This window comes from Sylvia atricapilla, chromosome 6, assembly GCF_009819655.1.
Source record: "Sylvia atricapilla isolate bSylAtr1 chromosome 6, bSylAtr1.pri, whole genome shotgun sequence".
NCBI classification, from domain to species: Eukaryota; Metazoa; Chordata; class Aves; order Passeriformes; family Sylviidae; genus Sylvia; species Sylvia atricapilla.
In genome coordinates this window covers 25,618,473-25,631,284 of record NC_089145.1, presented here as the reverse complement: position 1 = coordinate 25,631,284, position 12,812 = coordinate 25,618,473, and the positions used below count along the sequence as shown (strand labels likewise).

Genomic DNA, 12,812 nt, shown 5'->3' with positions numbered 1-12,812 from the left:
GGTGAGACAAACCTCTCTCAGCTTATTTTTCTAGTGTCTGTTGGCTGCCCTAGTGAGAGAGCAGGGATTTAAGTCAACTTCTGGGGAGCCCCTCCAAAAGGAGTGTGGATGAAAACAAAACAAAACTAAAGTAAATTCTTCTCCCTGTATCTAAACTGCTGGGAATCAGGAGCCCATCCTACAGTTTATAGAAAATGTGTCAAAAATAGAAATGAATGTTGAAATTCACTGCTTCTCCTCCTCTGCCCCACACATTGTTGCTTCCCCCTTGTGTCACTGAGCTTGAGAGGAGGCTGGAGTACACAAGTTGCCTCTCCTCTCTCAACTCTGTCTCTCTCCCATCTCCTGCACCACCCTCTTTTTCAACCAGCCTTAAGACAGAGGCACAAGGCAGAGAGAAGACTATTATTAGAAGAGTTTAGAAGAGTATTTAGGAGCCCATTGATGATGAGGCCTTTTATGTCACAGAAAGTTTATATCTCAAAGGTGTGCAAAGAACATAACCCAAGAAGCTTCTCCTGCCTACAACAGTGAAGGTTACAGATAGGAAAAGGCTATTAAATCACTCTGTTCCTTGCTCTACAATGAAAAAATGAGGTTTCTACTGAGAAAGTTTCTGAAAATATTAAAACAGTCTTTGTTAATAGCACACAGGATCTCTGCATAAGTAGGGTGGAGCTCCCACTAGCATTGCTGTGATGACAAATTCGACTTAAAGTTTATATGAGCTTAGTCATCCTTATTGCCGCACTGGGAGCTGGTCAGAAACCACCCCTGGCATTTCTCACATAAAGCGACCAGTGCCAGTTTGCTATTTTAGGAAAGGAAGCGCCTTATGTTTTCTACCAGGCCTGAAACAAAACTGCAGTCTTTCTGCAGCTCTGCTGCTTAAGGCCTGTCAGTGTTTCCACAGTGAACTTTTACTTGCAGCCTGTTATGCTTGTGAAGAAATGTAAGTGCTTCCAGACAGCATTTGGCCAAAACAAGCACCACTCCCCATGCCACGTTTTCTGAAGTGGTTTGTAAATAAAAACAATCAAGCAACAACATACAGTGCTGTCAGGATTATCCCATTCCAGCTCCCTGTAAAATGCAAACCCTTAACATTCCCTGGGGCTTCTTGCCAGTGATGGCCATTTTCCAAAGGGAACTCCTACTTCTTTCAGATACTTCTGTCTGTATTTGGGTGCCACAGAAAATACCCGATCAAAAAGTAGAAGGAAAAAACTGATAGAGCCAGTGACCAACCTCAGTTAGGTTCAGATCTGAACCTTCACACCCCTTCAATCTCTTTTAAATAATTTGAGAGCTTTGATCCAACAGTGACTGTGGGCTCACACTTGACCTTCAGTGCTGACTTTGTCACAGAAACTTGGCTGCCAAAGGACCTGAGTAATGTGCATGCTAAAACCAGCATTAAACACACTACTGCAAGTAAGGATACAGTTCTTTAGTGGCTGCTTTGCCCATATCTCCCACCTCCTGCTTGCTTGGGAGCTCCCCTCTAGAATCCCCTGCCACCCCCAGTGTGGAGGTATCAGGAGAGCTCAACACCCGTGTGATTCCTCAGAGATGTTTGGAGTGGGAAGACAGCAGCAGAGACTGATATCTTGTCCTGCCATAGGCACTTGGAAAAAAAAACCTCAGGAGACTGTGGAATTTTTGTATGGTCACACCTCACTGACTTCTTATCATCAATCTGTATCTTTATTTAGAATCTTCCTCTTAGTTCTAAAAAGTAACAGTTGTAAAAAGTTACAGTTTTCTTCACAAGCAAGAGCACTCTCTCCCTTCTACCCATCTCCCCATATAACATCCTGCCCTACTTCATAGCCTGCCTCCCATTTCCCACTCACTGTGAAATACAAGAAGCAAGCAAATCACCGCAGTGAGCCCAACTGCCCTTCAGCACTAGAAGTGCGCTCCACATGCGCATGTTCTCTGCTCCCAACAAACCGTTCCACATAGTTCAGATTGCATGGTATGGCATCTGTACCATCATCTTCCTCTTCTGCCAGTAGCTCAGCTTTTCCATGGAGACAGCTAAACTGGTTTACTATAAATACATTCAGTAAAAATATTATGAATCCCCATGTAGCCAGGTTTAAATCAGGCTTCACTAAAACTAGCCAGGAAAGGCAGAAAATTAAATCAAAGAAGACAACCTGTATTAGAGGAGTTTTCTGTCACATTTACTTGTGTAAATCTGTGTAAACCTTCATTTGCATATTTCTATTGTGTTTGCCCTTCTGCTCTGCACTTAGCACAGTAAAACTCTATTCTAAGAAGACACAGTAGAGCCAAGAAATTCTTTTGTTTATATCAGCTCTTTAGAGATGATTGGATTTCTAGTCTCCTTGACGAAGCATGCTGTTGTATAAGCCCACGTGTCTCAGTAAGCAGTCAGCACAGAAAGAAAAAGACTCAGAAAAAAACAGCAGTCCCAGTATTTCTGACTTTTTTCCCGGAAGTGAAGGGAGAAAATGGACACTCACCCATGACCTCCTGGGCTTCCAGCAGGAAGAGGTCACTCCAGGGCCCACACCCTGCAGAGTTCAGCACACACACCCTGATAATCAGGTCTTTGAGAGGATTCCACATGGAGAGATTGGCTTTTGTGTCTTGCACGATCATCTCCCCCTGAGTGCACATAACAACGAACTGTGAACAGTCTTAAAAGGCATCTAATGCAAAACTTTACCTTCAAACCAAAACAGTACCAAGCATGTATTTCACTGGCACTATAGTAACGTCTGGGAATTGTGACTTAAGGGTCCTTATCTCAGTTTTGCCTGAGATAAGGCTGAGATTTGGGCTGTTGTCATGGGTTTCTGTTCCCAAAAACTGCTAGTTGTTTCCCAAGGCATAAGAGAGAGGAGATTTAATAATTTCTTCCTTTGAGGTCCTCCCATGCACGTTGCTATAGAAATATAGGGTTTTCTGCTATTAAAAGATACACCTCTTTCTTGTGGTTTACTGGAAAGCATCTGATGGTTTTAATCCGAGGGAGGAGTCTGTCTGTCTGTTTTAACTTGTTGACCAAATCCTAAATGGCTTCTGATTTTCAGTGCCAGTTTTCACTTAGGATGGCAAAGCCAACATATTTTCAGTAGTTTCATGGATCTTCTTCATACAGCAAATCCATGGCTATTTGGCTTCTACCACTGACACAGAGTATGAGAACTCAAAGTACCATCAGTCAAAGTCAATGACGCTGACCTAGTGTGAAATGGGCCATACAAAATAGGAAATAAGTCTCTTTTCCCTCTAGCCGTCTATTATTACAGACTTGCTCTTCATTAATAAGCAGTGGGTAAATACCTATTAGGAAGCTAGAAACCATAAGAAAAACTGTGAACTTCAAAGGCTGATAGATACCTGGGAAAGATCCATGCCAAAGAGCAAATGAAAGGCCTTCTATCCTGTCAGGGTCCTTTCAACTCCCTAAGTATTGTAAATGAAGCTAAAGAATCCACAACCTTCTTACAGCACAACTCATTCACTTGTTAAATACACCTTTGCTGCTAAAGGATTTCAAAAGCCAAGGCCCAGTCACAGGAGACAGAAAACCCACATCCTGCACTGTCTGAGCTGGACAGCCCTAGAAAGAGGCAGAGAGACACAAAGTGGATTCTCTCTATGTTGTCCTTCTTGTACGAGGAATGGCAGAGAACTGGTCTGTCTGCAGATGAACATTCACATGAAGGAATTCTGAATATGCTAGGAAGGAGGAAATGGTCCTATATCTTGAAGTCAAGTACTGAGGCATTCCCTAAAGTCAGAATAGATCCATTTACACAGAGGCAATGTCAACAATGTAATCTCCTGGTATGGATGTGAGATTGTAATGCCTAGAAAATTTAGTAGCAATTCTCTCTTCTGCAATTCTGTGTTCAATGGCCCAGTACCTTCTCAATCTGTTACCTGAGTTACATTATCCTGAATCCATTCCAGTCTGTATCCCAGGACGTTTTCCTTCAGCACATCTGGAGCCACACCTTCCCACTCCAAAATTAGACCAGGATCTCTTTGAATGACATGGATATTTTGAGGGGTGCTGTTTGGAGCTGAAAGCAGAGAACAGAACACAATCACTTGTGCAGGAGAATAAGGCACTATCCACACTGAAAATAGCAGTTTTACCCTCTTTCCTGAAATCATCCAGAAAAGAGAGGGTGTGAGGGGAGAGAACAACTTCTGCAAGCCATTAGCACTCCGTGGTTTCAAGTGAAGAAGACAGGCCAGCACCTCTAATTTCTCTCAAGATCCCAAGAATCTCACAGAGCTAATGGGAGCAGCATGCAGAAGGCCCATGGGTGGGTCAACTCCTGTATTACACATTGTTGATGTTAACCACAGGTGACTGCATATTATTGTTTTGTTCTGGGAGACCCTCAGAGTGGATGAGCAATGGAACAGTGTAATGCTTCCCACATTGCAGAATCAGCAAGGAGTTAATGACATTTATAATGGTCTCTTTTTCAGGTTCAGACCTGCTGTCCTGTTCTTGTCTGCTGTTTCTTACCAAGCTCCAGGGTCTGGAAATAAACCCTGTCGGTGAAAGGGGAGCTGCCCATCTCATTGCTGCACTGCACACGGACACTGTAGTTGGTGGAATGCTTCAGGCCTTGCACGGCATAGGAAAAGGGTGGCACTGGGGTGACTTCAGTGGACACCTCCTGGCCATCTGGTGACTCGGCTACCTGTGCCAAGAGTGAAACAGAGATGACTGTCACCATAAACAATATGACTAGCATGTCCACATGGATAAGAATTCATTTAATTGTCAGTTTAGGAATGTGTAAGAATAGATATAGCACCAGTGGTGCTTAAAATACTGAAAAGGGAGTAGTCAAACTAAGAATCATGAAGTGACATCACTTGGGCAGTACAAAAATTTTCCACCAGATGAAAATTTGGCTCCATATTTTAAACCATTTCCTTCCCTATGTTACAATTTCTATAGCTGATTATCATTCTTTTAAAGAAAACCAAATGTGCTTGTCACATTGAGTGGTAGCAGCCAGCTTCTGAGGCTTGTTTAAATCTGGGCAATGAAAACCAGTAGAGCAACTTGCCTGTTGCCTACTGTCACATTTTGCCAAACTCTTTTTCCCAGAAGTTTGTATATCTTCAGTTTTGTAGTGGATGAGAGATGTAGTAGACATAAGTGGCTTGGTTCAACTGACCTGTTTCAAATTAAACTGAAGAGAAACTTCTTACCACTCCTGCATCCCTTCTTTTTCTTGCTTCCAAATCTGAGCTTCAAAGCAGCATGAATGTTAATTTAAATCTGATATCACTGTGTGCTTTTAATGCACAGACAGAGTCAATGTTCTTGCTTTTGTACTAACAATAGCAGAAATCACTGCATAGCTCCCAGGCTGAGACTTTCTCCCCAAGTGCATACAAAATAGCAAAGCAGAGAGTAAAAGCAAGATGTACTGACAAAAGCAACACAGTCATATGGACTTTATGTATTTTATATGGCAGCCTTTCTTCCTTTCTCACTGCCCCTCTGCTCACTCTCATGCACACTTTTGGCACACTGATTTATTTGGCTGGTAGAAAGGAAGAAGCTCAAGTGTTCTGAATAGAAAAGCATACTGTTGTCATTATCAGTGTCATCCACAAAAAAGCAAGACAACTTTTTTGGAAAACCCTATCTGCTGGATGATGTATTCCTGTTCAACACTCCCAAGAGCTGGTGCTTGTGCATCTGCCCCTTTCACACTCTGGAACTTGGCTTGTGAAAACACTGCCATTCCCTGCCCTGTCCCCAGAAGCAATCTGCTTGTCTGAACGTGGTGCTCCTGGGGCACCCACTGCAATGCCCGAGTGCCAGAAAAACACGGCAAAACTTCCAATCCCCCTTCTCTTTCTGGGAGACTCCCAGCAGAAGTGCAGTCATGAGGAGCCAGGAACATGTGCATTTTCACATGGAAATGTAGGTCAATGCCTCGCACAGAATCTCTCAATGTGGGAGTCAGGGGAAGCACGGTTTTCTGACAGCGCAGGGCCATTGCCAAGTTATCCCGCTCCCAGACTCAAACGCAGGAACTCCGTCCTCCCCAAATAGAACAGAAAAGGCTTAGAAAAGGGGTGAGAGACTGCTGAGTTGACAGAAACTGGGCTGCTCTGATTCAGCCTCTTTTCCACATGTCCCATCCCCCACATCTGCCCCTGCCAAAAGTGAGAGGGAGAACTTAAACCCCAGAATGATTAGCACTGCAGCAGAGAATAGGCTGTTCCAGCTCGAGATAACTGGCATTGTAAAACAGAGGAAGAAAACCATTTTCAACTGTGAACAAGAACAGAAGCAGCAACAAAACCCACAGACTAGGGCCAGCTGCATTCAGTTCTTTCTGCCAGTGAGTTAAATTAGATGATGATTTCTTTTACTTCTGAAATATAATAGACACCAGAGCATGAGATCTCTGGTTTCCCCCCAAATAAAAAGAGAACTGCAAGTAAATCAGCTAGAGTGCTTCCAGCATACCTTAAGTTTATAATCCTCCTCTGCATAGTTGGCAACACGGCATAGAAATTCCACCCCAGCTCACAATGCTGCCGTAATCAGGTAAGGAAAGCATAGGGGCCTGGCAAATAAATCCATGGGGAATGTGCCTAGCTGTGTTTGCACAGCCCACTTTGGGTATTACCATTCATTTTCTCATTGGATTACCTGTTCTTTGATCTGATTCTACAGCTAAGGATGCAATGACAGAAACTAACTCTGCCTGAGGTTACCTAACACATACCATTGTTTTCAGGAATTTCAAGAAGCAGACCAGACATGGAGTACTCTGCACCTATCAGAGCTACAGAATAGTATCAAGCTTGATTTTCTGGGAAGAACTGGTCTTTGACAAGGGAAAACTAATCAAGATTTAGAGACAGGGCTTGAAATTGCTCTAAAACATACTAATAGGTCTGGTCTTGTATCAAAAACCCCAATCTGCCTCCTGCCTCCATCATTCCTACCTCTCCTGTACTACATCCTGTATTTTGCAAGCTCCTCATCCCTTAGACTCTGGTATGTCTGAATTTCTGCACTTCCTCTGGCATCACACAGCACAGGCTTGATTTGGCATGGGATTCACAGGCACCTGCACTGGAACAAGCTAGTGTTCCATACAGGAAGGGTGAGCACCCTGCAGTCACAGCTCCTCCAGGGCACTTCCCACAGAGTGCTGTGTGCTTCATGTGCTGCAGTGTAATAACCTACATGGAGAAGCTGCCATGAAGCAACTGATAACCTGCTGGCCAGGAGACTGTGGCCAGTCTTTAACACTTAACTTTTGAGCATGAGGTTCATGACCTGCTCTTTGGCACCTATGAGTTGTCTCCTGTTAAGTTTTTATGTTTTAAGGCTGTGAAGTAAGACTTGAAACATTGCTAATGAGTGGGGAGAGCAAATGAGGGCCCAGGAAATGTGGCTTAGGAGAGTCCTATTATTCATGCAGGGCAGGGCACAACCCAGAGAGGCCATACCTGAAGAGTGCAAGAATGGAGAGGTGCACGGCCATCAAATCCTGGCACCCAGACCACGCTGGCATTGCTGCTGGTGACTTGGCTTACAGTGACATTGAGAGGTGGGAGAGGCATGGCTAGAAAGGAAACAAAGAGACCTTTCAGTGCTCACAGAACTGAGCAGGTATTCACGCGGAAACGGAAAAGGCTTGAGGCTAAAAAATTATGCAAAAAAATCACTAACAGAAATATGGTAAAATACCACGTCTTTAGAGAGTGTCCTTGACTTCTTGTGAATGAAACTATTACTTTAACATTGGACAAGCTATTGTCAGCGGTTCCCACGTTGTCCATTGATGCACACAGGCAGTGGTTGATCTCTTTGGTAGCAATGCCAGCGCGTGATGTTTACACCTTTGCTACTCAGCTCTCTTCCCTGGCCCCTCCGTTGCAGGGCATGACTCAGCCCTGCACACAGTTGCCTGTGGACCCACATTGTGAACTAAATCAGGGCTTTAAAATCTCACCTCGGGTTCTCAGTCCAGCCTTTGACACCAGCTCTGCCAGCACCGATTGGAGGGTGGTTTGATGTAGTGACCTGAATACTCTGGAGCTGGATTTGCAGCAGACCTCTTTGTGCTGCCTCCAGGTGTCCATTGCAAACTCCTGCTGAAATACCCTGAGACAGAGCCTGGACTGAAAACTGCTTCCTCAGGCTTGGGATGAATAAACTCTAATTTAGAGAGGGGAAACGCAAGCCAAAGGGAGTGCCTGCCACACATGGCTGATACCACTCCACAAACTAAGGGCAGGGCTAGGAGAAAATCAGGATTCCAAGACTGGACAGTTAGTCAGATGCTCATGCTTCCTACCACCACAGCACAGCACCAAACTGCTTGGCATCCTTTTAGGATCCTTGGTGCTTCCCTTTGACTTCTCCTTTCCTCTCACTGTAATTCCACATAGTTAATTCCTATCCTTGCAGTCACCATCTCTTTTTCACCTCTGAGTTTTTACTTGGGCATTTCACTCCTGACAAAATTAGCAGCTTTATGAATACTAACTTCTCCCCTGACCTTCTTCTCATTTTACAAAATTGTACACTGATGTAATAGTTTTCCTGCCACATCTCGACACACTGTACCCTCAGGGGGCTTCTTTCAGAAACCCATCCTCAGGACAAGGCTCTGCCTGCAGATTGCATTTTCCACATCTGCATACAAGAGTTGTAGCCATCAGAAAGCAGCAACAGAAAACTAATTGCAAGCCAGGATTTCTCCAGCTACATCTCCTACCCTGCCAGAGTGCCTCTGTATTTCACTACAGCCACAATACTGCTGCCTTCAGCATATCCACAGGGCCATCTTGCAAGAGAAATGCAGAGCCCAAACACTCAGGTCTCAGCAGAGGGCCTGGAGAAGAGGAATAGATTGACACTGATTAACCCTATAAAGCCTTTGTTGTCCAGTTAACCAGTTACCAGGGCCCAGGGCAGGGCCGGCCCCCTAGATAAGAACAGAGTGTGTGGGTGGGGGATGAGCAGCAGACCAAGGTTCTCTGGATGGAAGCTGGTCAACGAGTTCTTTGGTAGTTAACTTAAGACTTCTCAGCATCTTTGTTTCATTCTCTTTTGATGTTTTGTGTTCAGGTCTGTAAGCTCTTTAAGGGGAAAAAATCCTGCTTTTACTACTTACTGGGTATTGCTGAAACACTGCCCATAACTCAAGTTTTTGCAGACACACTTGTAACTTTTGGGTTTAGTAAGCTGTACTTTTCAACAGGGGATGGCAGGGCTGAAGGAGGTACGTGCTGTGCCACCAGTGATAATAAATAACCAACTGCTAACACACCCCTTTGTGTGTAAAGGAGACAGTGGCTGAGGAGGGCTGGCTTGCTAGCACCTTTCCCCACTGTGCAAGCAAGGGCCAGATGCACTGTCCCCTCATCTCTTGGGAAAAAACTGTGGGCAGCTGTTTCCTGTTGTGCTCTAAAACACGGGATACAACCCTAAAAAGTGTTAGCTGCACACAGCTAACTTTTTTCTGTTAAAGCACAGAAAATCCTGTCAGAAAACGGGACCTTGAGTGTTAACATAATGAGAGTTAACTTCCTCTGTGCTTAGAGAGTGCCTGAACAATGGGGCTTTGTAATAGCTGGGGACTGTGGGCTACAATAACAGTAATTTTCTGCTTGGAGTACACCCAGCACATTGTGGGCACTACAGAGAATAGATAATGAACAACAACGGGAGCAAATAGGAAGAAATGTTAACAGTTTGTCAACATCCTAGCAAAAATATTTGCCTCTGGAAACACAGAAGAAACTAATTGTTTAATAAATTGTAGAAAGATTTAAGAGTCCTCATTAGCAGCTGGGTTTGTGTAAGAGAGAAAGGCCCTGAACATGCATGTGCAGGCAACTACTCCCAGGAGCAATTTCACTGAATTCTGCATATTCACACGATCAAGAACTAAATAAACATTTGTGCCTGCCCTATTTCTGCTGTGTAAGAGCTTTGCTTTAATTTCAACAGGGCTACATTACATCTTTGAAGCTTTTCTATTTAAAAATCCTCGTCACTTAGGTAAATTTATAATTGCTTTAGACCTATCTTTGAGGTATTACAGACGTAACTTATATGACTACAGCACTGGACTTGCTGTTCAAAACCTGAATTTTTGTCTCTAGGACATGCCCTATACTGGTGCAATGTTAGTTGAGTGACTTAAGCTTGCTCTTTCTCAGCTCTAGAACGCATGTGTGTGACACAAGTGTGCAATGGCATTATGTCCCTCCTAAACAGTCAGTGTGGATTCATTAGCTGATGATCCCTGTTTCAGCTAAACACAATTGCTGGGAAATTAGATAATTCTGAGGTCTTTATCCCTTCATCTTATTAATAGTTAAAAAATAATAATCTGTATTAACATTAAAAGCTTTAAAAGCTTGTTTATGCTAAATGTTTTTTTCAAATTATGGCTTGACAAGATTTTTTAAAGTGTAATAGCTTTGTGAACTAAATTCTATCCCAGGATGGAATATCCAGAGAAGATTTATTCTACAATAACTAACTCCCTTGTGTAGACAAGTCTTTAAGACTTCAACTCCAAGTGGGTTTAAATTAAGTTATAAATCTTACTAGTCCAACATACTGCATTCTTGGCATAGCAGTAACCACAGCGTTCTAAATAAAAACACACTCCAAGAGCAGTAGATTACAGCTGGATTTCAATCTGTCCTTTAATGAACACTAGCTGCTACAACTGTGAGTTCTGACACTGATACAGACATAAAGGATTTCTTGTATTTGTGCTGAGCAACAAGTTACCACTCAGAACAAATGATTTTTGTGCCATGCCTCTCCTGGAACTGATGATCATGTAATTAAAAGTGCATTAAAGCATGACTAAAAATTCAAATGCAGAAGCATCTCAACATGAAGAAGAGGGGAAGAGCTGATTGCTCTGATTATCCCTGTTTCAGTTACCTGGAGGAAATGTCACCTCAGCCTAGAGACTTTCAAATGGCAACTGGTCATGCACAGACTAGGAATTATTTGTTTTCAATGAGCTTTTAAAGAGCAAAGAATTTAAAAAATAACATTCATAAACCGTGTTGATGAGCAGACCTTACTGGCCACTGCTGATCACCTTCCTTAACTTTTTTCAGCATCTAATGTGACGTTAATAAAAACAAGCAGAAGTAATGGCCTCTTTTGCTTTAACAAGACTCATCTATTCCCAAAAGGCAAAGATTTCCCTGCTACAAATTTATATCAGCTTCATCTCTCACAAACAAGTTAATCGTCCCAGCTCTCTCCTTTTCAAGGAAAAGCTGTCATTTGACATCACATTTCCACTCCTAAATCAGATGTGGGTTATTTTCAACAGCCTGGGATACAGCCCTGCATAGGAAGTGGGAACTGCTGTTAGAACACAAAGCACTGTTTCGACCGCTGAGAGCTCCAACCAGTGCTGGCAGCGTGGAGGCAATTCCTTGCATTAAGGAGCCCTGCTTTCCCTCCCCAGAGAACAAATCCAAAGCCCTTGCCCAGCCTCTTGCACTCAGTCTCTCACCTTTAATTTGAACAGTGGCAGTCCGAGATGAAGACAATCCCTTTACGTTGTGAGCTTCACAGGAGAAAACTGTGCTTTGATTAATACCTGGAGATCAGCCAAGAAAAGGAAAGAAAACACAAACAGCTATATAATCCAGCTTCAGCCTTCAGCAGAATTTCAATTATTTGTGACATCCAGCTCAAGTTGCACAGGCAGTTGGAGGGGTGAGCTGTGTGCCAATCAAAAGCATGCAGATTTCAATGTAACTAATGTGCAAAACACATTTTTAATGGAGGGAGTGTAGCAACATAGAAAAGCTTTCATGGAAGTGTCAGAAAGCACTGAAAAGGAAGGAAGAATCTGTCAGGACAGCAGCTTAAAGTGCTCAGGTAGTAGATGTCTGTTTCTCACATTCTGACGGGCATCTTTGGAGCCAGGATTGCACTGAACTCACACAAAGCCCAGTGCTTTGGGCCTCAACCTACAACTGAGCAACATTCATCTTCTAACTGGGCTATAAACCCAGGAAAACTTTTAATCAGATGCTGCCTATTTCTAGCCAATGCTCACCTGTCCCTCACCCTGCATCAGACTTTTGAAGACACACAAAGGGAGTGGAAGTTAAATGCTACTGCTTCTGCACTGAAACACTTTCCAGGGGTGATACAAGTAAGAATGTCTCCTGTGAGCATTCATGCATCCCATGGCATCATAATGATGTCTGGCTGTTCCAGGACACATATAAATATGGCAAATGAATCAGAATTGAGATAGATTTGCAAGGCTGCCCGGAGAACTGTGTCCAGCAACTATTGCCACATGACTTGGCCCTCAGTTGCCTTATCTAGGCTCTATCTAAGAAAAGTTAAAGATTGGCTCACTGTGGGCATACAGTCTAGGAAGGAAAAACGTTTCAGACTGCACAGAGTAGCTCACACAGTGTCTCTGACCTTTGACTCATCTCCCAAGCCTGAGATCAACAGCTCTGCAAAAAAGGTGTAATGGAAGAGAGGAGAGAGTGCTATTCTCATCCCTGTAAACCAGAGGAAGATGCTGCCAGCAGGCTGAAGGCCAGGCAGCAAAGCAGAGCAGCACCTGATGTGGTAGGCCTATCCCAGGACAGAGCCCTGCCCTGAGGAAATTACAAAATACACCACAAACCAGGAACTGCACGTTCCCTAGCACCATGCCAGCAACTGCTTTCCAAATACAATATTGCTGAACCTTCTAAATGCTTGCTTTCTAGCCAAGTTCTTTGTTACTATTTTCTTCAGAGTGATA

At 43.5% G+C, this 12,812-nt stretch overlaps 1 protein-coding gene across 1 annotated transcript in view; it reads right to left on the bottom strand.

The window, feature by feature from the left end:
* Positions 1-12,812, bottom strand: part of TYRO3 (TYRO3 protein tyrosine kinase) — a 41,673-nt gene that overhangs the window by 16,952 nt on the left and 11,909 nt on the right. The window contains exons 5-9 of the mRNA XM_066321236.1: positions 11,550-11,636; positions 7,495-7,610; positions 4,526-4,703; positions 3,925-4,067; positions 2,496-2,640 (exon numbers count right to left, since the gene is read on the bottom strand). Of these exons, the coding sequence (XP_066177333.1) occupies positions 2,496-2,640; positions 3,925-4,067; positions 4,526-4,703; positions 7,495-7,610; positions 11,550-11,636 (669 nt within the window). The remainder of the gene's footprint in view (positions 1-2,495; positions 2,641-3,924; positions 4,068-4,525; positions 4,704-7,494; positions 7,611-11,549; positions 11,637-12,812) is intronic.